The 24361-nt window shown below is 37.1% G+C and overlaps 1 protein-coding gene across 1 annotated transcript in view; it reads left to right on the top strand.

Moving 5' to 3' along the window:
- ush2a (Usher syndrome 2A (autosomal recessive, mild)) overlaps positions 1-24361 on the top strand; it is a 274001-nt gene that overhangs the window by 115589 nt on the left and 134051 nt on the right. Inside the window, exons 33-38 of the mRNA XM_067455206.1 lie at positions 3549-3708; positions 8881-9043; positions 9788-9935; positions 12047-12198; positions 13163-13310; positions 23022-23210. Of these exons, the coding sequence (XP_067311307.1) occupies positions 3549-3708; positions 8881-9043; positions 9788-9935; positions 12047-12198; positions 13163-13310; positions 23022-23210 (960 nt within the window). The remainder of the gene's footprint in view (positions 1-3548; positions 3709-8880; positions 9044-9787; positions 9936-12046; positions 12199-13162; positions 13311-23021; positions 23211-24361) is intronic.

Below are 24361 nucleotides of genomic sequence, written 5' to 3'. Positions count from 1 at the left end.
TGAACTAGAGGAATGGCTGTCCATGTTCCTCTTGATTGAATCACATCCTGCAGTGAATAGGTGAAGCAGATGCTCGGCTCTGAAGAGCGTCACTTGTATTGCTGTATTTCATCTTGCCAGTGGAGACAGGGCCAACAGCCAGCCATTGTTTGTTGTTTGTTTTCTTTTTTTCCCTCTCCCCTGTGTGCTCTTTTTGCGAGTAGCGGAAGCCCCTGCTCTTGGCGGTAATGCACGCACATTGTGAGATGTTTTATTAAAAGGCTCCAATGCTCCAGCCGCCGCTTGACCCGGGGTGAAAAGCATGCCTAAATGATATGGAGCCCCCAAAAGGCCAATTTACACTCAGGACAGGTATATTCTCTCTAAGATGAATCATTCAAAATGTCAGCCCCCTCCTCCCTGCACACACACACAGACGTATAGACTTCCGCTACTGGACTGAAAGCAGTTCTAAAGCACAAGAACAAACCTTGTGACCAACATAAGTGTATATATTTTGATAACACTTTACAACAAGGTCTCATTTGTTAACATTAGTTAATGTATTAACTATCTTGAACTCACCATGAGCAATACATTTTTTTACAGTATTTATTCATCTTTGTTAATGTTAGTTAATAAAAAGACAACTGTTCATTGTTTGTTCATGTTAGTTCACACTGCATTAACTAATGCTAACAAATACAACTTTTGATTTGAATAACGTATTAGTAAATGTTGAAGTTAATATTAACAAAGATTCATACATTTAAAAAAGATTAAAAGCGTTTGTTTAAAATATAAATATTTATATGAAGTGACCTATTTTTTATTTTTATAGAAAATGATATTTCAATTTAATAAGATGATTATAATACAAAAGATGACACAAAATATTGTGTATATAATAATGTATTTATTATTGTGGCAAGCTCGCTCCTCCCACATCTCTCGATCCACTACCTCGCCATAATTATAAAGTTAGTTTATATGCGATAAGGAATTTGACACCCTCATGTAAGTGCAAATAATCAAGAGAACGTGTTTGGCCAGAGCATATTACTAAAGTTCTGGTATAGATTCAAGAATTTATACATCTTAATTAGGGAGAGTGATCGAAACCAAATGTTTCATGGCTTCAAAATGATAATCAGCTTGTTTTTCAAGAAAAAATCAATTGCGTTCTTGTAATGGTATACCAACAAATCAGTGAGAGCGGGGTCTTATTCCACATCCAGATTGAAAATTACAGCTTGTCTGAGGGTAATCATTGGGGTATCCATGTATCCGAATATCATTTTATTGCAGCACCTAATCGGTGTTGAGCTCTCTTTTCACTCAACCTCACCTCGTTTCTGCTGGTCCCATGCAAGCCCACAAAAACAAAGGTCACGCTGAAGTCAATTTCCTCAGTCCATGCTCAAAGAGAAATACCTAAGCACAAATCATGTTGAGTTTGTGTAAAGAGCCATAAAACCTTCAGAGGCACCACACTGGGGTCTCCGTTTACATCTCCTTCCTTTTGATCAGCCTGAGCTTCTCTCCTGAATGGCTAAAGATATGCCTGACTACATATGTATTACACCCCCAAGCCAAAGCAGAAAATGTACTGAAGGCTTTAAGGGCATTTCTCATAAGACACGTTGTGCGGCAGGATGTTATTTTCTGTCTGCTCGGCAGGGTATCCCATATTTATTGTGGGTCGTTGTAAAGGCAGAGGTCTGATGTGATAAGAAGCTATGGAGCACTGCATTGCTGCGGCTGCCATCCCCTCCCCTTCACCCCGCCACGCGCAAACCCGGGGATTCCAATTTCTTTCAGGATATCTTAGCTCAGCTTCCAAGCTGCCCCCGCTGTGATTTTGGAATATCTCACCTTTTTTATTCCTCCTTCCTTGACAGTAAACTGCTGTCAGGTGCTTCAAGGAGAGATCCTCCTTCCCGTCAAGAGAAGCCTTTGAAACGCACCGCTCTCCACCAGTGTTTGTGACTCTGGTTTCCCACTACAATTGATTAACAAATGATTCCAGCCATGTGGAAGCGAGGGCTGCTGTGTGTGAGGAACGGAGAGCCAGGAGCTCGCTGATCATCACAACAACATAAAGAAGACGAACATGTAAAAATACTGCAGTATGACAGATTAGATCACAGCTTTCAGGTCATATTAGAATTACCTGAAGTGGTGGCTCTCTGTAGGTTAGTGTCAGAGCTGGAATACAGATGCCAACTAAAGATAATGCAACCACACTTTCCATGTACAATTTCAGGTCATTTTAGTTTTATTGGGCTTTGTTGAAACACCATGTCCATTTAGAGGAGGGCACATCCTTCCTCTGATCTTTGAACCAAGTGTATTCTTTTTGCATTTTCCAATAAAGTAGGTTTATCTTTTATTTCTGTCAAGACTTCTATCGTCAAAGATGATTGACAATTAGTATACAGCTTGGATTGGTGGTATGGTTCTGTACTAGGCAAGAACTCTGCGCATCCATGCAGCCTAGATAAGAGCAGTGACAGCAGCAATAACCACCCCAGGGTAAACAGAACAAAACCAACATGAATGTATTGCAGATATCATTAATGTTCAATAATTGAATATACACATAATTTTAGAAATTATTCTGATTCAGAAGGGAATCAGAAGACCAAATTCTGACTATACGAGAGAAGGATCATGGGATAGATGTGGATAATTAGCTCTAGAGCAACGTGATTAGCTGCTGATAATACTGAAGGACCTTATATATGGATGATGTGATAGGCGTTGTATTTTTATTGGTAGGCGTGTATCAACTGAGAGTGAGCTGATGCAAGCTTGACTGACAAGACCTGACAGAACTAACCCTATGCTTAATAATTAACTTGCATGATACTTTGAGGTAAAAAAAACAACAACAAAAAAACAATAGTTGCAAAATCTCCCAGTTACATAAAAAAATAAAATATATATATATATATATATATATACATATTAACATTGATTTCTCAATATATATATATTGAGAAATCAATGTTAAGTGGTCTCTTAATTTTTTCCATAGCTGTAAATATTTTATAGATCAATGCTTATTTGCAAATTCGTCAATTAATTTTTATTTTTTATTTTTTTTGTTTCCCTTGTTTCCCTGTGAGACACAAAATAAGTTATCACAATGTCCTTTCTGTACAAATATGCATGGCAATCACTGACTGTTGAGTTCATTTTTGCTTAGTTTATTTAAATACATTTAGTTGTCTTGTGAACACTTTAAATAAATACTACTAACTACTTTAAATAAAAACTACTATCTTAAAACAAGGTTAAAAAAAAAAAAAATGTAATCCCTGGAGTACAAGTTTACCCATACCAAACAGCTGAATTCTAACACCACATTAAACCAAAATGAAGGCAGATTTAAACTTTTCTGTGGAATAAGCATCACATTATTATTTTTTTTAATTGTATTCTTAGCCAGTTGATTTTTATTTTTTAAAAATATGTATTTATCCATTTCTTCCTTTTTTTTCTCCACTGTGTTTCATAGTGTTTTCGTAAGTGATAATGATGTTTTTTTTTCTCTCTCTATCCAGATGTTGGTGTGTTCACTCCTAATAAGTTGCTGTTGAGTGCCTGTACTGAGGCAGGATGCACCAACAGTTCCCATGTTACCCTGTTCACAGGACAGCTGCCCCCCAAACATGTAGAGCCACCCATCCTGACCGTACTGGATGCCCGCAGTATCCACATACAGTGAGTAATAAAAAATAATATTTTGAGTGAAATTGTTTCCTTTTAGGATAATACTTTTAATGTTATGACATAGACTGTTTTCCAAGACTATGAATCTTTTATTTATTTATATTTTGTGCAGTTTTTTATAAATAAAAAAAAAGAAAAGAAAAGAAAAGTTCCACCCTCACTAGGTCCCGTCCTTGGACGGCACGCACACATGCACACTAACGAGGCATGGAGTGAAGGTGGTCGTTCTCACCTTTTAGATGACAATGTTTTATCAGAGAGATACGCTAATGAGGTGACGGACATTTGCTCTCTGTAAGAGGACGAAACACATCTCAGGCCTTGTTATCCCTCACCATTATACTAAAACTAAGCTCCACATGTCAAACCGTAACCCTCTGAAGATACAATATAACCCTGTTTAAAAAAAAAAGTGGCCACCACAAAAATCTCACACTAGAGCGATTTATCTGACCAACCCGTATGTCAAATTTGAGAAGCTGTCCCTATCCACTGCATGGGTGCATTAATCAACTGAGTGTTTTCCATATAATCATAAAGTACGCCCCTTCCGCCAGTCATGCCATTGGCTGTTTGTCCTTATTGTCTTTGCGTGTCCTCTGGCTGCAGTTGAGCGACCAGGGGAACGGAGCAGTGGAGCAGGCCTTGATTTAGGAGCTAATGCTCAACTCCTGCACCCACAATGGACCATCTCATTGGACTGCATGAAAACGCACAGTCCGACCTTCTTCCAGCCTGTTTAGCATGCACAAATTTCTCCAGTGTTTGACCCCCGCCGCTTGACTCAGAGGGGAGGCGGGGAGTCTACACAAGATTCTTCCCAGCAGCCTGCACCCCAGGCCTATAGCAATCTATGTGAAAGCCTTTAGAGGTTCATCTTCAGCTGCCCTGTCTCCATCACTTAAGAACTATCTGGAGAGGGCACCATGCCACACAACAGCGTGAGGGGACGAGGAGAGAATAGAAGGAGAGAACTATACGGGAGTTAAGGGGTAATGGGGAAACTGAACTTACGTATACTTTATTTTAGGCCAAGAGAGATGACAGAAGCGCTCCAGCGCATTTCCCATCAGAAAGAAAATGTCATCACTTTACTGAATGATCACAGGTGGGGAGAGAGCGAGAAGGAGAAGGCCACGAGGAGAATATATATTTGAGCTGTCACCTACAGTAGACTGTGGTAAAACCCACCACCAAGTCACTGCCATCAGAAAGCTCAGATTAAATTACTCAGACCACCCAACCTCCAACGGGCTGCTTGAGGAGGCCTGTAATACTTGGAGAGAGAGCTTTCTGTTTGCATTCACATTCATCTCAATGGCATTTGTTCGATTGGCTCCCCGGAAGCATGTGATTTGAAATCTGCCGTCTTTTCTTAATGGTGCTCAGGATGTTTTGCCCAATCTACTGAGCATTAAAAATGACTAATTCATCTAGAGGCACAGGTCAATATTGCCATGACTATTGTGATTGACATGCCGATAGTCCCAAACCCTTCACTCGCAATTACCTTGAGCCGTGATGTTGTGCCTTTATAAAGAATCTGAGCCTTCAAAATAAATTATTAGATAAAATTAATACTTTTGTTCAGCAAGGATCCACTGAATTACAAAATTGATAGTAAAAGACTGAAGACGGAAAGACTGAATACTTTTCTAGAGAGGAATAATATTTTTAAATATATGTATGTTTGTGTGCTGCTGCACATCCCTTTGTGTTACAAGCAGAGTGTACACGTGTTGTGCACCCCCCTATTGACTAATATTACTAACTTGCCCTTTAACTAGCACAAAAAGAACTGCACTATTGACTTTGGACCAGGTTTTTGTTGGTCAGTGGCGCAAAATAGCAACGCACAAAAAAAAAATTCTCAGATCAGCACGCCCATGGGCGAGCATATGGCCATGAGTGCATTTTCTATTTAAAAAATGTGGCTTTGGATGGGAAAATGATAATTGCGTCAGGCTGAAACTAGCAAAAAACACTTGTTCACGCCTGGCCGGTTCCTAATATAATGTAATAATCTAATTATCTGTTTTTTTTTTAAATCTATTTAATATAAATGCTGTTCTTTTGAACTTTCTAATCATTATAGAATTCTGAAAAAAATAATCATGGCTTCTACTAAAAATATTCAGCAGCACAACAGTTTTCAACATTGATCACCAAATCAGCATATTAGAATTATTTCTGTGGAATTATTTTGCACTGGTTGGCTGCTAAATAGTTTGCCATCACAATAATATTTTAAACATATATTAAAGCTACACTGTGTGATATTTTCCCCCATCTAGCGGTGTAAAGGTATATGACAATCCAGTGAATATTAGTTTCTGTTCCTTTCCATTCCGATTTTGTTTTAACTCCTACGGTGGCCGATTTAGTCCAAGATTAACATGGCTTCCAGTTGGACCTCGTTCATGACTGCCATCGAGTGTTAAAACGCGAAAAAAGCGAAGCTTGAATTTACGGGTATGTCCCTCTTTGGCTAATGTACTTTCAAGATGGAGGGGCAACATGGCGACCGGCATTCGAACTTGAAAGAAGTAAAATATACATTAATGAGCACATATATTTTTGAAAGTGTTTTTTGCTAAGAATAAACTAAAAAAGTTACACAATGTAGCTTTAAATTAGAAAAAAAATAAATCTGTATAACAGACTTATTAAAAATACATTGATTCTTTAAGTGGTTGTCAATGTAGAAAGATGTTTGCATGGTGTAGTTACAGCATCCACCAGCAGGGGTTGACAAGGGGCTGAGCCAACTAGCAAAACCTTGACCCCTTGGCCACAACATTCCCTCTCTCTTATATTCGGCAGTGTAGCAGTCTACCAGCCTACCTCAACAGCCTTCATTCGATTATGCTCATTTCAGACATTGAAGAAAGAAAAAAATACAAGCCCTTGCTTTTTATTCTCCTTCTACCTCTGTATTAATGGAAGTGGAGAGCTTGTGATCTCTGTAAGCCATTTATTAAAAAGATGTATATGACCCAATTTGTCTCATCACCGATTTTCATAACTTCATTATGTATCTGCTCTATCCTGGCGGCAGCGCCTCAGAGGGAAACTCACCTTATTTATTGTCTTCATCTGCCAAGAGGGGGAAATGGTTATTGCTTTATTTCCATTGGATATTTCAATTTGAATAGGACTGGAAGCTGCAATGATGAGAGAGAGAGAGAGAGAGAGAGAGAGAGAGAGAGAGAGAGAGAGAGAGAGAGAGAGAGAGAGAGAGAGAGAGAGAGAGAGAGAGAGAGAGAGAGAGAGAGAGAGAGAGGTTGAGGGGAGAAAGGCAGCATTGTAATTTGACATTACAGATGATATCTCTCTCCCTCTTTCCTTTTTTCTCTCAGGGTCTAATTGTGGATACAGTGCCTTTGAAAGGTATTGCCTTGTTAGCAGAATCGTAATAGGAGAGGGTGAAGGATCATATGTGTTCAATACTCTTTTGTTGTGTTGCGATTTGCCTGTGAGAAAGGTTGCGAGACCCCGGACTGCAGGATATGCACAAACCGAATATCAGCAGAAACACGCCGCGTGAAAGTATACGGCACCTTGAATAAATGAGAATAGGAGGGGGAAACGCTCTCAATACGACATTAACTCCTCACCACCTTTAGAGTGGATTTTTTTTTTTTTTACATTTGCAAATGTTTATGTTCCGAGAGAACCAAAACAAGTCATAGTGCAGTATCTTTTAAACTATTTGTATTGCCTTACTACCTGAATGGCAAAAAATTGTATATAGCACAAACATGTAAAAAAAACGTAAATAAATAAAAGGCATAGAAGTGTTGAGTAAAATATTAGTATTATTAAAAACGATTTACACAGACACCACTTTAGCTTTTTTTGGTTATTTTGGATTATACCAACAATTTGCTCAAAAATGTGCTCTTTTTTTTACTTTGTTAAAATATTACAATTGATTAAACTGCCATATTATTAATAATATAGCCGCATATCAATTATGTTATGAAAACGTCTTAATGACCGTTGTCGCTTGCCATTTAAAATGCAATTTAATTTATGCCTAAAGTAAATTAATCACAATAATGAATAAGGTCACCTGCGGGTGTGTTTGCTCCTTGTAGACCAGGAGGCCCTTATGAGCGTTGTACTAAATTAAGGAAACAAAGAGGGTCGGAGAAACATCAGGTCAAACTCATTGTACTTAGACGCTTGATGATTCCTCTCATCACACAGGAGGTTACTGTCCTATTTCCCTCTTAAAACAACATAGATGGTATATCATGTCTCAGTCTTGACACCATTACCTTCAACAGGGACATTGTCTCCTCTAGTCATTGAACTCTTCATCTGAGGATTCAGACAAACGTGTCATTTTACATAAAGGGTGCCAACAATAAACAGTTAATGCAGGCTTTTGCTATTGGTTAATATTTCACAAAAAAGAGTGAAAGTTAAAAAAAAAAATTATTTCAGTTCAGTTTACCCATATTGCCATCATTTCTAACTATGAAATCGTAATCAACTGTTCCAGAAATTAACTCCTCAAGGTCTTTTTTTTTTATCACTGTGCATCAATAGACAACCGTCTTATAATTTCAACCCTTGATTTTTAAAAAAAATAGTGAACCACTGTTATTTGGAAAGAAGGTTTTTGCAGAAAAAACTAAAGAATTGTATTTACACAACCTTGAGCACGGGACTGGTAAAGGCCAATCAGTAAATCTGTCAACCCTTTTACCTGAAAAATCATCAAACCGGACAATGCATATGTAACTTCTGCATTAAAAGTAAAAAGCTATAAAATAGCTAAAATGTATTTAATGAACAACAAAATACACACAAAGGTGAAGAACTTAAATGGCCACTCCCTTCCTCTTTGAGTTTTTCATTTCGCTTCTGTCTTTCAGATCCCTCAGTAGATAGCAGTGTCCTCTGTTCTAAATTTAGCAATGAGAAAGTCAAGTTACAGAGTGAAACGCTCACCCACCAGGCTTTCCTATTTCTGTCCACACGTCCTCGGACAGAGTTATCATGATCAGACTTATTAGACTCTGTCCGGGTTCTGGGTGGTCCACTGGTTTACCTGCCGCCGCTGCTGCTGGGCGGACATGCAGCTCTCACAGGGGAAGTACAGGGGTCATGTGACAGAATACCAGACTGTGTTTTGTCTCTGGTGTTCTTTAGGTGGGCTGCTCCAATGGAGGTGAACGGCCTGCTGGAATTCTACACACTGTACCAGTCTGCCTTAGGAGAGGAGCCGGCCGTCATCTATAACAGCTCTGAGCTTTTTGAGGATTATACAGTGCGGAACCTCATCCCTGGATCCAACTACCTGTTTCAGATAGCAGTGCGTCCCTGCTCACCTGTTTCACCACACACATACGCACACCTATATGAGTAAAAAATGTCACAACATGCTCACATCATTTTGACTTTAAGTTCATTTCAAAAGTCTTTTTCAATATTGTGCAAAAAAATATTAACTTTACAACATATTATGCCTGTCAAAGATTTTCATTATGAGTTTTAAAGTTTTTCTTTTATGTATTTATTTTAAGAACATTACATTCTTACATTAAATATATAAAAATCATTTGGTATTTTGAAAAGTATTTTTTTGTTGTTTATGCTAAATGTTTTATCAGATGTTGTATGCTGATTTTTGTTTTTGGAGTTTTAAATTTGAACATGATAAAATGCGTTACCGTCACCATACAGAAATTAAACGTTCTTACTGGATCAGAACAGATCAGTTTTTCATTATCATTTTGTTACCTTTTTTATTTAAATACATTTAATACTCATGTAAATTATTAGACAATATAAAAATAAATTTGGATGATGTATTCATGTAGTATTTGCTAATTAGCCCTGGGTGGAATCTGCTGACTTTTTCCACATTTTTTTATGCTGAAATTATTTATCTCAAAATTGCCCGGATAAAATATTATAAAATGGAGCTGAGAGTACTACAGTCTTCTAATTCTTTATGTAAGTAGGCAAAAAAATTACAGAGAACTTTTTGTGCAGTTTGGTGTTTGTTTTATGTATGACTGTTGATGCCACTTAAAGTTAGCCTTTTGACCCGCAGGCGTGCACGGGTGGTGGATGCACCCTCAGTGACCCCAGCATGGCCCACACTGAGGAGAGTTCACCAGAGGAAGTACCTGCCCCCAACATTCTGTCACTCTCCCCACATTCCCTCAATGTGTCCTGGACCCCCCCTCGCAAGCCCAATGGTGAGTGGGGTTAAAACTAGCGCCTGGCAAAGGTGAATTCATATTCCAAATGGCCGTTTAGTTAAGGGTGCTTCATGTTTAATGATGGGTTAGCACATAGAGAAGGGGACAGGAAAAGAGCACCACTTTGTGTGGCGGTGCGACTGGGAGCGTGTGAGAGAGCGAGAGAGAGAGCGAGACAGAGGGAAAGGAGGGTGCTGCGTTTTAAGTGGATGAAAAGTGCTCCCTTTTGACTGATGCTGTGAACTGCAGCTTTAGCAGCGGCTGTCAGGGGCGCAGCAGCATGTTCATTCACTCAGCCTGAGCACCGGCTAGGGGACCACGCTTCGGCCCTTGAGGGCAGATGTAGATTACAATTCATCTAGAATTTAATTCTTTATGCATTTCAATGTTGATTACCATAAAATGAAAATCTATTGCAATCTTTATGTAAAGAAAAACATTAGTCTACATGGTACAGAAAGTATTAAAGGATTTACTATTTTTATTCATTAAACAAATCCACATGTAGGAGCCATTTAGTTAACAATATTTTTTGATTTGCAAAAGGGACATTGTTTATTATTGGTATTTTATTTAATTTTGATCTATTGATTGATTTATTAAAAAAAAAGAAAAATTAAATGATGGGTGGTTAAAGTCAGTTAAAATAACTGACCTTAATATGTTGTATATATGATATACTCCAATATGAAAATAGTTTACAGCTATTTTGTTTAAAAAAAAGATTAATTCCACCTCTAATGTGCAGATATAAACTGTTATTGGGTCAAATTAGGAGTCCAAATAAATACATTTATTTGTTATTACAGCATCAATGAGACACGATTAAGCAGGGCACAATTGATTAAACACTATAAATTATATTGTAGTTAAATTATAATTTTTTTAATCATGGTATATTTGGTGAATGAAAATTTGGGGAAAAACATAGTCTTGTCTAAATATAAATAAGCATTAAATACAAAAAAATATAAAAACAGTTTAATTACATAATTTGCACGATTCAAAACACAATTTAACAAATTAATCTGTGCTTAATTATTTTATAATTAGTATTTTTATTGATTTTTATACATCACTGATATATTGTAGTCATCATCAAGTCAACATTACACTTGACCTCATAATCTATGTCCTTTAGTGATGATACATAATGAAAACAGCTGAACAAGATAAGACAAAAAAATAGTATGAAAACACATGGATCACAAGTTCTCAACTAGTAGCAATATATTGCACCTATTTCCCCCGTTTCACCATAATAATTTTTTCACCCTGTCATTAACGTTGAAAGACATTTTTCATATGATGCCACCTTTGCCAACTCAGTGCTCCATTCCTGGAAAGAAGGCTCTCCTGGTTTCTTCCAGTTTCTCATTATTATGTGTTGTAATATGTGTTGAATTAAATACACAATCTAAAAAAGAATGGATGTAATCTCTTTTTACAATGATTATAGAAAATACATAGCTCATTAGGTTTCATTATTTAATATATAATCCATCTCAAGACCTACTTTGCAAATGTAATTTATTTAATGTTTTTTCATTTTTAGGGTCAGTCAAAGCCCAGTGTATTTGTTTATATCTGTTTCTTTGTGCATCGGGCCAAGCTGAGTTTGTCCTCTTTTTAACTGACCGGTCCATCTTGAGGGGTGTGTCCTGTGAGCAGCCATAAAGAGAGCAGGAGCAGAATACGGCTGTGTTTACATGTTTTACAGCACTCTTTCCCTAATGGTCGGCTTTAACAGAGGGCTTTAAACAAAATGGCCAGTTTACATCAGGGCATGTGAGGAAATCAGTGGAGCAAACAGTGTTTGGGTATAAAAATGTGTCTTGGAATAAACCTTCGTGATGGAAGGGCAATCTCAGCCTTCTTAGCAGGAGTACAGTTAATGCCACAAGTTTTTCATATTTTACTTTATTCTGGCTGACGTTTAGATCATTCCTTAAAGACGATATGTTCTTGAATTCTTGACTGTAGTCGCACTGTTAGGACATCCATCGCATTTTTGAGATCATATGAGAGGTTTACATGTCGAGCACAACCTGTATTCCCATGTATGCTATTGCACATATGCTAAACGCGTATTAATTTCCTCCACACAGGTGTGATTAGCAGCTATGGTCTTTGGATGGATGGCACGCTGGTGCAGAATTCGTCCCTGATGGGCTTTGAGGTCGGTGATCTGTCCCCATGGAGCCTCCACAGCTTCCGTGTGCAGGCCTGCACGGCTCAGGGCTGCGCTCTGGGGCCCCTGGTGAGAGTCCACCACATTTACATTATGTTAATGCCTCCTCTGCGTGTCAGATGGCAGCTCAACATCATAAAGGTGATCGATTCACTCTGTTCAATAAAGCACCTTCTGCTCACGCTTGACATTTGGTATAAATGCCACTCTGGGCTGGTTACTGCTTTGATGGGCTATATTTGGGCATTTTTCCAATATGTGTGCAATATTTAGTCAAATGGCCAGTTCTGCAGACACAGCAAAAGTTGGAACAAGCAGCGAGAGGTTGAGTGGCTATGGTGTCAGGCTAAGATATATCCGATCATTTAGTGGACAGATGGCAGGCTGTGAATTATTATTTATATATTGTTAATTCCTGTTTTTTTTCCCATTAAAATAATACCACTTCTTTAGAGCGAGTTTAATACAGAATTTTAGTTTCCGGCAATGTGAGTTGACATTTCAACCTACACTACAGTTTAAAAGTTTGGGAGTTTTGGGGTCTTTTTTGGCCTAACTAAGGCTATATTTATTTAATCAAAATCGTAAAAACAGTAATATTGTAAAATACTAATAAAGTTTAAAATACCTGTTTTCTATTTTAATATATGTTGTTTATCCCATTTTGTGATCAACCCTGATACAATTGTTTTTTTTTTTTTTTGTTTTTTACAATTTTTGATTTGAGATTTTTTTCCAATGTGTAAAAGTCTTTGCTGTGTCTTTCGATCAATTGACTGTATTCCTGCAGAATAAAATTTATATTATTTAGTTTTGTTTTGCCTATTTTGCAATTTTAATGCCAGTAGAAAAGCAAAATTATTCTGTTTTTATAAAAAGCTATTTTTTACATTTCGATTGAATTTTTTTTTTTTTTACATGCTCCACTGAATTTAAAGTAAATTAGAGTATGTTTACATTTCATGCTGGCTTAAGTAAAACTAAATTCTTAGCTCTAGTTTTATGCAGTCACTTTCTCTGTTTCTGTTACTAGGTGGAAAGCAGGACTTTAGAGATGCCTCCCGTTGGTCACGTGACCCTGCATGTCTTCAGTGAGACGCCACATTCAGCGCGAGCCAAGTGGGAGGCCCCAGCTAAGCCCAACGGCAACCTGACCTACACAGTCCTCTTCACCGGGCCAGGTAAATCAAACTTAACTGCTCCCCCTCACACCTTCACGCCCTCCTTCAGTTCCTCAGAGTAAATGCAATGCCTCCCTGCGTGCTGCCTCTGCTCCTTATATTGACTTTTACTGTTTTCCTTTTGTTTGTTTACCAACAAAAATGCTGAAAGTTCAGCGAACCTTAGCACGGCCTGCCTACGCAGTAATGGGCTTAAATGAATTGTTGTCGGCCTCCATTTTGCTCATGTTGACTGCCGGGTGCTATCACGGGCTGGAAAAAGCTTTGTGAGGACACCTGCACTCATCACGCACTCTTCTCCTCTCGTTTTTCACAAGATGAGAGCGGACAGGTTTGTTAAAAAGCGTAATGGCACGTTCAAAAGGAATCTCCCACTGCTCACAAACCTGATCTCTGCCGGAGCTTCCCTTATGCTGGTTAGAGGATAAACGTTTGTTGTAATGAGAGGGTGAGGTGCAAACACACGTTCTCTATGTGAATCTGTCAAGCTCATGAAGCGGTTACTTTGAAATTGTTCTGTACATACTAAACATGCGTTCTTAGTGTCTATGCACTGCATTTATATCTTTATTGGGGCCTAGCATGAGCTGTGGTGCTTTCGCAAGTGTTCAAATCCATTTCCAAATCTCTTAATTGAAGTGGCAAAAGGCCATATGATATATACACAGTACAGGCCGAAAGTTTGGACACATTACTATTTGTAATGTTTTTGAAAGAAGTTTCTTCTGCTCATCAAGTCTGCATTTAATTTGATCAAAAATACAGAAAAACATGTAATATTGTGATATATTATTACAATTTAAAATATTTGGTTTTCAATTTATTGTACTTTAAATGATCATTTATTTCTGTGATGCAAAGCTGAATTTTCAGGATCCAAAATTCCAGTCTTCAGTGTCACATGATCTTTCAGAAATCATTCTAATATGATGATTTATTATGAGTGTTGGAAACAGTTCTGCTGCCTAATATATTTGATGAATAAAAGGTTTAAAAGAACTGCATTTATTTAAAATAAAAACATATAACCACATATTACAACATATAATTTATTATTATCAAAATAATTTATATTACTATACATTTTTATCAATTTAACACATCCTTGCTGAATAAAATTATTGATTTATTTCAAAAAAAGAAAAAAACTAAGACTGACCCCAAATTACTTACCAGTAGTGTATATTGTTGTTACAAAAGATTTCTATTTTTTTTAAATATTTGCTTCTTTTTTCTTCTTCTTTTTTTTACTTTTTATTCATCAAAGTATTATAAAAAAAAAAGTATCACAGGTTATGAAAAAATATTAAGCAGCAGAACTGTTTCCAACTTTGAAAATTAATCATCATATTAGAATGATTTCTGAAAGATCATGTGACACTGAAGACGGAAGAATGATACTGAAAATTCAGCTTTGCATCACAGAAATAAATGATCATTTAAAGTATAATAAATTGAAAACCAATTATTTAAATTGTAATAATATATCACAATAGTTTTTTTTCCCAGCATTTTTGATCAAATAAATGCAGGCTTGATGAGCAGAAGAAACTTCCTTCAAAAACATTACAAATAGTAATGTGTCCAAACTATATATATATATATATATATATATATATATATATATATATATATATATATATATATATATATATATATATATATATATATATATATATATATATATATATATATATATATATATATATATATATATATATATATATATATATATATATATATATATATATAATTTTTAATTATTTATATATAAATGATTATTTTTATTCAGCAAGGATGCATTAAATTGAGCAAAAGTGACTGAAAAAAAACATTTATATTATATTTTTAAAAATCTATTTAAAAGAATGTTTTTCTTTAAAATTTCTATTAAAGAATCAAGAAAAGCAGTAATTGTTTTCAACATTGATAAAGATACGAAATGCTTCTTGAGCACCAAATCAGGATATTAGAATGATTTCTGGAGGATCATGTGACACTGAAGAGTGAAGACTGGAGTGATGGCTGCTGAAAATTTAGATTTTTCAGAATTTATTTTATTTTAGGATTAAAACATTTTTTTTTGATCAAGCAAATGCAGCCTTGGGGAGCATAAGAGACTTCTTTCAACAACCTTGCTCTAAACGTTTGAGTGGTATTATTGCTCCATATGGCAGTTTTTTTCTATTTTCAAGATTCAGGTTGCATTCATATACTGTAAGTATGTGAATGAATTGGGTGTAATTCTGAACCCTGTGTCCCTCATACTTTCTTTCATATATCCTTCTGGTAGGCATCCAAAACTCTGTGTATTCCTGGTCAAAGTCCAGCCAGCCTCAGATGAAAAGAGTGACCTGCACCTCTATGTGTCAGCACTTCTTTTTGTCCGCCAGGCCAATAGAATAGATTGTCTCTCTCCATTAATCAAGAGTTCATCTGTACAGCTTACAGATTCTACACATTTAATCCTGCCAACAGGCCTGCGTATGCTTATTACAGGATGTGTGTTTCATTATAGTCTACCTAAATGAATACATTGACATTTTTATGCCGCATAATCTTCCACAATCAGCAAATTATAACCCTTAATGTGCTTGTTTGTAAAAATAAAAAAAAACAGAGGTTGATTCACAGACCGCCATATTACTCTGTCAGCGTCTAATTAAAGCTGAGCTCACCTGATCGTTAATATTTGTGGGAGATCGCTTACAAAGCAATCAGCCGGCCACTTTGATGGACGCAGGCTGTATATACTTCTGCTGCTTGTATGGATAAATAAGAATCAAATTGGTCAGAGATTTGCCATTCAGCTGTTGTTGTTTTCTGTGCAATTGACTTGTATACTGCTGAATATGTAACTTAACATATATGCAGTTAGCTGATACTCTCAATTTGCAGTTAATCTGAGGTAGTGTGCTAAGTATTTTATTATTATTATTAGTAGTAGTAGTAATAGTATATTTTCTATTGCATTTACAGTTCTCTATTTCAATGATTCAGTTTTATTTTGACTGACAGAAGATTAAGACACTTATGCTTTGGAAATGTTCTGATATGAGTTTTGATGTCTTTGTGTTGGGAAATGAATAGCTCCAACATGAATGCAAGACAGTTCATATGGTGGCTATTTGGTAACGTTGATAGAAAATGGGCGTACATGTTAACTCTTTCCCCGTCATTGACAAACATTTCCGTAATTTATGAGACAACGCTTCCCGCCCTTGATGGAAATCTTTGACTTTCCGTGTTTTTTCACTGTAGGATAGGGGCCGCTATTATGCATCTGAATATGAATCATATTATGCATGCAGAAGAAACAGGAACAAGAGATATATGTAAGCAGATGTATGTAAAATAACGCGATCATCAACATTAAACAGCATATAAATAAAAACTGCCTAATGTTACCGAATGAAATGTCAACCCAAGACGAGGTATAGGACTGCAAGGTTTGGGGGTGTTGATGGACTCGATCTTCTCTATGTATATTTTGATCATCGTTCTGAATCTGGAAATAGTCCTTGACAAAAATGCAATTTTCTTGGCTTTTTGTTCAAACTTTTATTTATTTAGATTTTTTATTGAACTTACCCAGTGTTGATAAAAAAGGGCACTCATGAAGCTACATTTGTTGGCTTAAAAGCAGAAGTTCTGTTCTTTTGATGTATTGCATGTAGGGTTGCCACCGGTCCCGTGAAATACGGAACCGTCCCGTATTTTCAGGAAAAATGAAGCGTCCCGTATCAAAGCAATACGGGACGCGATTTGTCCCGTATTTTACATAGGTCAACCCGCATTGTGTGAAGACATGTCCTATTCTGCCCCTAATTGGGTCGCTGCTGTCGTTGGTTTGTTTGATTGGTTTGTTTCAGGTTCACGGGCCGTGAATCACGGCCAATCAGAGTCAGAAAAGGGGACCCGGTTCTTGTCTATATGGGCAGAATCCATTTGAAACGATGGCGGAGGCAGGTCCAAATAACCTCAATTTTTTATCACCTCGATTTTTTGATTGATAACGTTAGATTTCATATGCTGCCTATTAAGACATAATGTAGGCTACATTAATGATGTTATGGTATGATTTGTTTATTAAGGTTAAGTTGTACAGTCAGACACAAGCATTACTTTAATAAGATTGTAGATATTATATCATTTACAGTTATTTAGGTGTGGTTTCACTGTTTGGATGGTGTTACTACAAACAATGACAAATATTTTAGTCAAAATCTTTGTTCACAACACTATAAAATTACTTTAATTACTCTAAAATTACTCGAGTTAATTTGCAATTTCTTTCCTACTCCCCTCTAGGTTACAGCAGCTGAGTTTGTTTTTCATTGTCATAGCTGTGTATTATACTGAGTGCATCTGTTCACACTGATTTCAATAGCATATATCCTATTATAATGTCCATTGGTATCAATCTTAATATATATACAAATTATGAAAACATGTTTTAAGTTATGATATACCACCACTGCACTGGCACACCATCGGGACTGTGGTCATCGTGGCCCCGAGGGGGGTGGCCACCGCTGCGGCAGGCGTCCCTTATTTTTCTGTATTGAAGGTGGCAACCCTAATTGCATGATCAGATATTCATAAAACAAAATATTCTTGGTGCTACAAATTATTGTAAAAAAAGGATCAAAAACACTGGCGGAGAAAAAGTTACAAACTGCTATTCGCCTTATCAATTTTGATGACATATTTCAAATCAGGACAATCAGACATTAGTGGTTAAATGGGTAAAGCTTAAAAAGCTTAACCTGCATTTTTCAGGCATTTTAGAGCAAACAAACTCAATCACAAAGGTGATTGGCTGATACCTCTGCAGGCGGTGTCATGAGAAATCCTGTCCCCCTGTGAAGTTGGCTGCATCCGAAAACCTAGGCAGCTGACTCGTTGCCTCGTTGCCTCGCTGCCTCATCAGACAGTGACTCTACAGGCAGCGTTTTGTGCATGAAGGCACCTCACAAAACTAATCTCGGACAGACTTCTAAGGCAGTGTAACAGTTTAATGATCTACAGCAAAATAGAGAGAGCTCTGGTAATAACTAAACACATATTTAATTACTACAGTAGCGATTGCTCGCTAGAAATGACGTCAGAAGTGGAATATGTTGGTAAAAAACGTACATTTACACACAAACCGCAAACGCAACTTCTGCATGCCATCTTTTTTCCCCAGCTCAACTGGTACTGAATGGAAAGCACAGGATTGTGGGATATCAAAGGCAGCGAAGGACACATGTATGCTGCCTTCAAAAATTGGTCAGATAAAGGTATCTCAGGAGACAGGAAGTGAAGCTAACATTAGATTCGGACGCATCTTGATGACGTCCTGCCTTCAGAAGTGTCCTCCGACGGCAGCATTTTCCAGGTTTCGGACACAGCCATAGTGTCCCTTAGGACCCCAGAGCGATTCTATTGCCTGAAAGAACATTTAATGGTTAATCTGTTCAGAGCCTGATTACAAATCGTACAAAATTGCGTTTTGATTTTTGTCGTTTAAATTGTGTTAAAATAGTCTTTAATGTCTTGCAAATCATATATGTTTTTAATATACTAGTATATAACCAAAGCTATAAGTTGTGAAATCAAGCATATCTCATTCTTAATGTTGTTGTTGTTGTTTTTTTAGTTAGCGTATGTTCTAGCATAGCATACAGCTACCCGATTAGCTTAGTTTATACACCATGGTTGCACTTAGCCTGCCCTACATCTTAAAAGCCCTAGCCCCACTTTAATGTTTATACAATTATTTACATTAGGCTTATAGGTACATTACTATGTTACGATTTTGTATTGGTATTATTACTTAAGCAATTTAAATAATTTACAATATGTTAGGCATGTTATTGCTCCCATTATAGCAATCAATTACATATTTAAAATAAATGTTGTTTGTGTGCACTTTGTATGACAATGAATTCATTGTTTATTTTTAAACAATTGCTTGTCCAACAGCTTTTGATCGTGATAACTGCTTTTGATCAGGCATTTAAAACAGCTACCACATTGGGTCCTAAGTGGACACTTTTTCACAGGGGGACAGGATTTCTAATGACAGCGGCCCTTATCCTCCTCATACAATCCCTGGTCAAACGTGTTACTTTTTGGCGTAGCCATATATTATATTTAAATAATGTATCAGATTGGCACTTTGATGGACACAGGCCTTACTTTGTTAACTTTGTACTGGCTACCAGTTACAGCTCGCAAGTTCAAGACCACTGGCTCTCTTACGATTCTACATCCCCTTTAGAAGCAATGCCTTGTGGTACCTTCTCCGAGAAGCACAAAATCACTTTTAACAGTTTTGTTCACTGTTCCTTGCTGGTGGAATTATCTTCCTAACCTTATCTGGAACATTGAATCCCTGACAATGTTAGAGAAACAGCTGAAAACTGCATCAGCACTTAACTGCATCCTATATAAAAATACAAATAAAATGATTTCCTTATATATGCTTTCACGATTCCTAATCTCGGCCTTTTCTAGCCTGATCTATTCTAAACTATGTCTGAAACTTTGAATTATCTGCATTTCTTGTGTTTATTCCTTCTTTATGAGTAATGACTTCTCACATTTGTAAGTCGCTTTAGATAAAAGCGTTTGCTAAATGAATAAATGTTAATGCACTTCTGTTGCTCATATGAATAAGTAACCATTGCCATTCAGCCATTGCTTTCTTTCGTTGTGTCATTGAGTAGTATACTGCTGAATCTGAAACTTTAATATATCAGCGGTTTGCCATGGATCCTCAGCTCGCAGGCCAATCTGAGGTAGTGTGCAGCCCTGCAAACGCCGAGCGGACTTAAAAGTAGCTATCTGACAAGCAGGACGAGCAGCTTACGGACTCAAGATTGTAATCTCCTAGTACAAGCAGATGGAAGTGACCTCTCACAAAGGCAGCCACGTCCCCCCTCTCATAGAGCAAGAGCTTTGAAGTATTCTTCTGAGCAGAGAGAGCAAGATTATGATGTGCAGGGGGATTGATTTGAGAGAGTGAGATCACTGCCAGTGGACTCTTCCAACCAAACTCCTGTTTTTCCTTTACTGTGCCACGCTATACGTGCGCATTTGTTGTTGCTGTTTTTACAACGCTACCTCTGATGGAGATGAGAGCTTACGCAGAGTGTGAAGTAGTATTTTTATGATTTTTCTTGGCTTCTTTGATTATATCATTGGCTCCAGAGGGTTCAGCACTGTTTATTTTTGTATTATTGTGGAGTGTGTAGTTCGAGAGGGAGGGTTTGTTCACACCAAGCTAGCAGGGTCAGCTCCACAGGCGTCTCACTCTGCCTTTTGTGCCAGGAGAGAAGGAGTTTAAGCGATTTCTCCCAGTGGATTGCTAGAGAATTTATCGGCGGGTGGCTGGCTATCACAGATTAAGGGAAATGTCGATCAGTAATGACCCCTCTACATGTTAGTATTGCAGTAAAGCCAAGCTTTTATGTCAAAAAAATCGGAGTGGGGGCTATTACACATGACAGGGGTGATCAAGGGACTGTGGACCGAGGCTAGCATTATTAAATATTGACTGCTCCTGTGATTTATGTAGAGCTTCAGGGAAAAAGTGACTTTTTAACCGTTATATATTCTTTAGTCTCCAAACCCTTCCATTTATCTCTTTGTGGAAATAAAGTGTGTGTTGGCTGCATATTTCTTACTCCCAGCTGGAAAAAAAAACTTGCCCTTAAAAAATGAGACTGATACTGTGGCGGCAGTTTGTATTTTAAACCGCCAAAAGCGGAATAGGTAAATTGAAAGCAATTATAAGATTTGACAAAAAAAGGCTAAGCTAGTTATAGGTGACAGAGAATGATTCTTAGAGGGCATAAAGCTCAGAACAATTCATTAAGCTTGTTTAGTTTTGCTTAAACAAGTAATTTTTGCAAGTTTTTTTATTTATTTTTTATTCTTCTTTCATTTGCACAGTAATTTAAAACGTCAGCTAAAGACTGAAGCAATGAAGGAGAGATACATTTGTGGCTTCCAGTCATTGGGGTACTTCATGCCTATTGATTTCTTTATGATGCTGCATTTAGAGGCCTTTAGATGGGGGAAAGGGTGGAGGTTATGGACTCACACACACGCCTCACTTCTTCCTCTTCCCGTGAAGGTAGAAGTCTATCTGGTCCAGAGGAGAGGTGGGAACTTGGGGGAATTAATTCCCTTTTAATTTGCAAGCAGGGCCGTATATCCTGCGGTCGATTGCATTACAGTAAGTGGTGGTGGCTGGGGACTTGGAGGCTTGGCTCTTGACCTCTTGGTTAATGTGCACACATGCATTGGTCTGACTGAACACATTACAGCCAATGGGTGGGAGTGTTGAAGAGATGTTTAAAATTCTGTGATAATTTGAAAATTTGGTGCCTTTTTAGCATGTACTGTTATTAAAGTCATTATGTACTGGCAGTAGGAACAGATTTTCTTCTTAATTGTGACGTTTATCTGAGCAAACAGATTACCGAAAAACAAAACAAAAAAAACATTGGTTATTGATTGGATGGAGGCGATCAGAATCTTATTTTTATTTAACCCTAACCTATCACAAAAAGATCAAAAACATGCATTTATAAAAATAGACTGGGTGGATTTCCATTTATTATCCTTCATTCCCAGGGGGAAGTGTGTCAGTTCAATGCCAGTGATGACACCAAACATAAATACAAAAACAATGATTATTTCCAAACATTTGACACTCATTTGCTGTTGGCCAAACAAGTAGATACTGTAGCACCACCCCAAACTCATGCCATTGGTTCATGTCAGTTGGTGTTGTCATCAGGCTGACTGGAATGGTCAAACAAAGCAATGTTTTGCTACCGAGACACAGTTTATACTAGTTATGTACAGGTAAATCTATACAAGGTACAGATAAATAAACTACCATTTGATTCGCATAGCTGTCTCTGCATTAGAATAAGCAAAAGATTTTAAAAGAAAAGTCACATACTCCACCTTTACAAAGTGTGTGTTCAACTCTTAGTCTTATTTTGGTGGTGAATTTTAAAGGCCAAACACATGAGACACATTTTAGAATCCTTTTACTGCATTTTATTTTGATAATGCTTATTAAGGCTAAGTATGTGGGCATCTCGGTTATTTTTAATGGATTTTCTTTGTTTCCTATTTTTAATACATCTCTTTATTAGGCTTTTACCAGATTGACAATATGCTCACTCACACATTTTTAGAAAATGTTATTTCTATTTTTTTGCCGCTGTTTTATTTTTTCTCTTTTTTTCTGTGGGCCCGGCTTCCTGTGTGTGTTGAATCAATGTCTGAGCTGCCAGAGCAATCAATCCCCATTTCTGGATTAAGACCCAGACAGCCAAAGCCTGGGCTTCCCTATGTCAGCAGGGCACTGCAGTTCACACACACACACACAAAGTACATAGTGTCCAACATCCTTTCACCCTAAAAAGGGTCAGTGCTTAAAGGGTTTTTTTTTTGTTTTTTGTTTTTTTAAAGAAAATATCGTTCCTCTAATTTATAAGATAAATTTGATCTATGAACCAAAATACCCATGTATCAAGCTGACACCTCACTGTCGATGATCCAAGAAAATTGGATCTGTTTTTAAGAGCTTATTGGCAAAGTGATCTTCATCCGAGTTCCTAAAGATGTCCACGGGTCTGTGTGGCTCTGATCCTTTGATGGGGCTTTGTGGATGTTAAATTGTGTCTCTGTGTGTTCCAGGTCAGAACTTCAGCAGTTTCGAAACACCAGAGACCGAGACGAGAGAGCTGCTCAGCACTAGTAAAGAAGGCCAGTGGGTTTCCATAGGAGGACTGCTGCCATATTCTAATTACACTGTGCTGGTGAAGGCTTGTAACAGTCAAGGCTGTGTGGAGAGCGCTCCCACCAGCGTCTCTCTCCCACCAGGAGGTCAGTACCAAACACAGCTGCCTGTAATAGAAATTGGTAACACTTTAGTATGGGGAACACATTCACAATTAACAACGACTTCTGCATCAATAAACTCCTAATTTACTGCTTATTAATAGTTGGTTAGGTGTTTTTGGTAGCGTTAAGGATTAAGGATGTAGAATAAGATCAAGCAGAATAAAGCATTATGTGCTTTCTAAGTACTAATAAACAGCCAATATCTTAAAATAAGCAATTAGTTAATAGTGAAAATTGATTCCTAAAATAGTGTCACCCAACATTTACATTTGTTATATACAGACTAGGTAAATTGACATGTGCCACTCGTTGATTATATGTATCCTGTTTTTTATAGTTTGGAACTTAGCTTATCCAGAAAATTATTAAACAGAAACGTCTCGGTTACGTATGTAACCCTACTCGTTCCCTGAAGGAGGGAACGGAGACGTACGTCGGAACTGACCGACAAATCAGATCCCAATTCGTCGGTCAGTTCCGACGTACGTCGAACATGACCGATTGAAAGGGAACCATTAGTTCCAAACACAAACATGTTAGGATTTCCAGATTATTATTATTTTTTAATTTTACTTAAATTTTGTTTCATTTTATTTTATTTTGCAGACATTACTTGTATAATATTCAAGGTATACATTTAATCAGGAATATTTTGATTGTTTTTTATTAATGATAAAACAATGATCTGTTTTCAATTAATTGATCATTTTTGTTTAATTAATTTAATTGTTTGGGGGGGGGCTTGCTTTATTGAATATTAATAGTAGAGACTGACACGATGGAATTTCTTAGGAAGAGAAAGCAAAAGTGGGATCAGGACATGTTGCAGGCCAGATTCAAACCTGTGTCACTAGTATGAGCATCACGGCTCAAAAGCATTGTACCATTTAGTGTCATATACAGTATATAGCAAGTTTTGCACCTTGTCTCTTTTCTTTTCTTTTTCTTTTTTTGTAGGTGAAAAAATTGAATTATTAGATAATGAAATATGAAATAGGAGTCGGTTGAAAGTTATGGAATCTCTAAATGATCCTCAGAAATCTCATAAACTCCACTGGCTGAAACGTCAACATCTGCCAGAAAGCTGACAAGAATATGATTAGTGCAGTTAGTTGTAAATCAATATGCAGTAA

Source organism: Pseudorasbora parva, chromosome 10 (assembly GCF_024679245.1).
Source record: "Pseudorasbora parva isolate DD20220531a chromosome 10, ASM2467924v1, whole genome shotgun sequence".
Classification (NCBI taxonomy): Eukaryota; Metazoa; Chordata; class Actinopteri; order Cypriniformes; family Gobionidae; genus Pseudorasbora; species Pseudorasbora parva.
The sequence above is the reverse complement of the archived record's forward strand: the minus strand, read 5'-3'. Positions and strand labels throughout refer to the sequence as shown.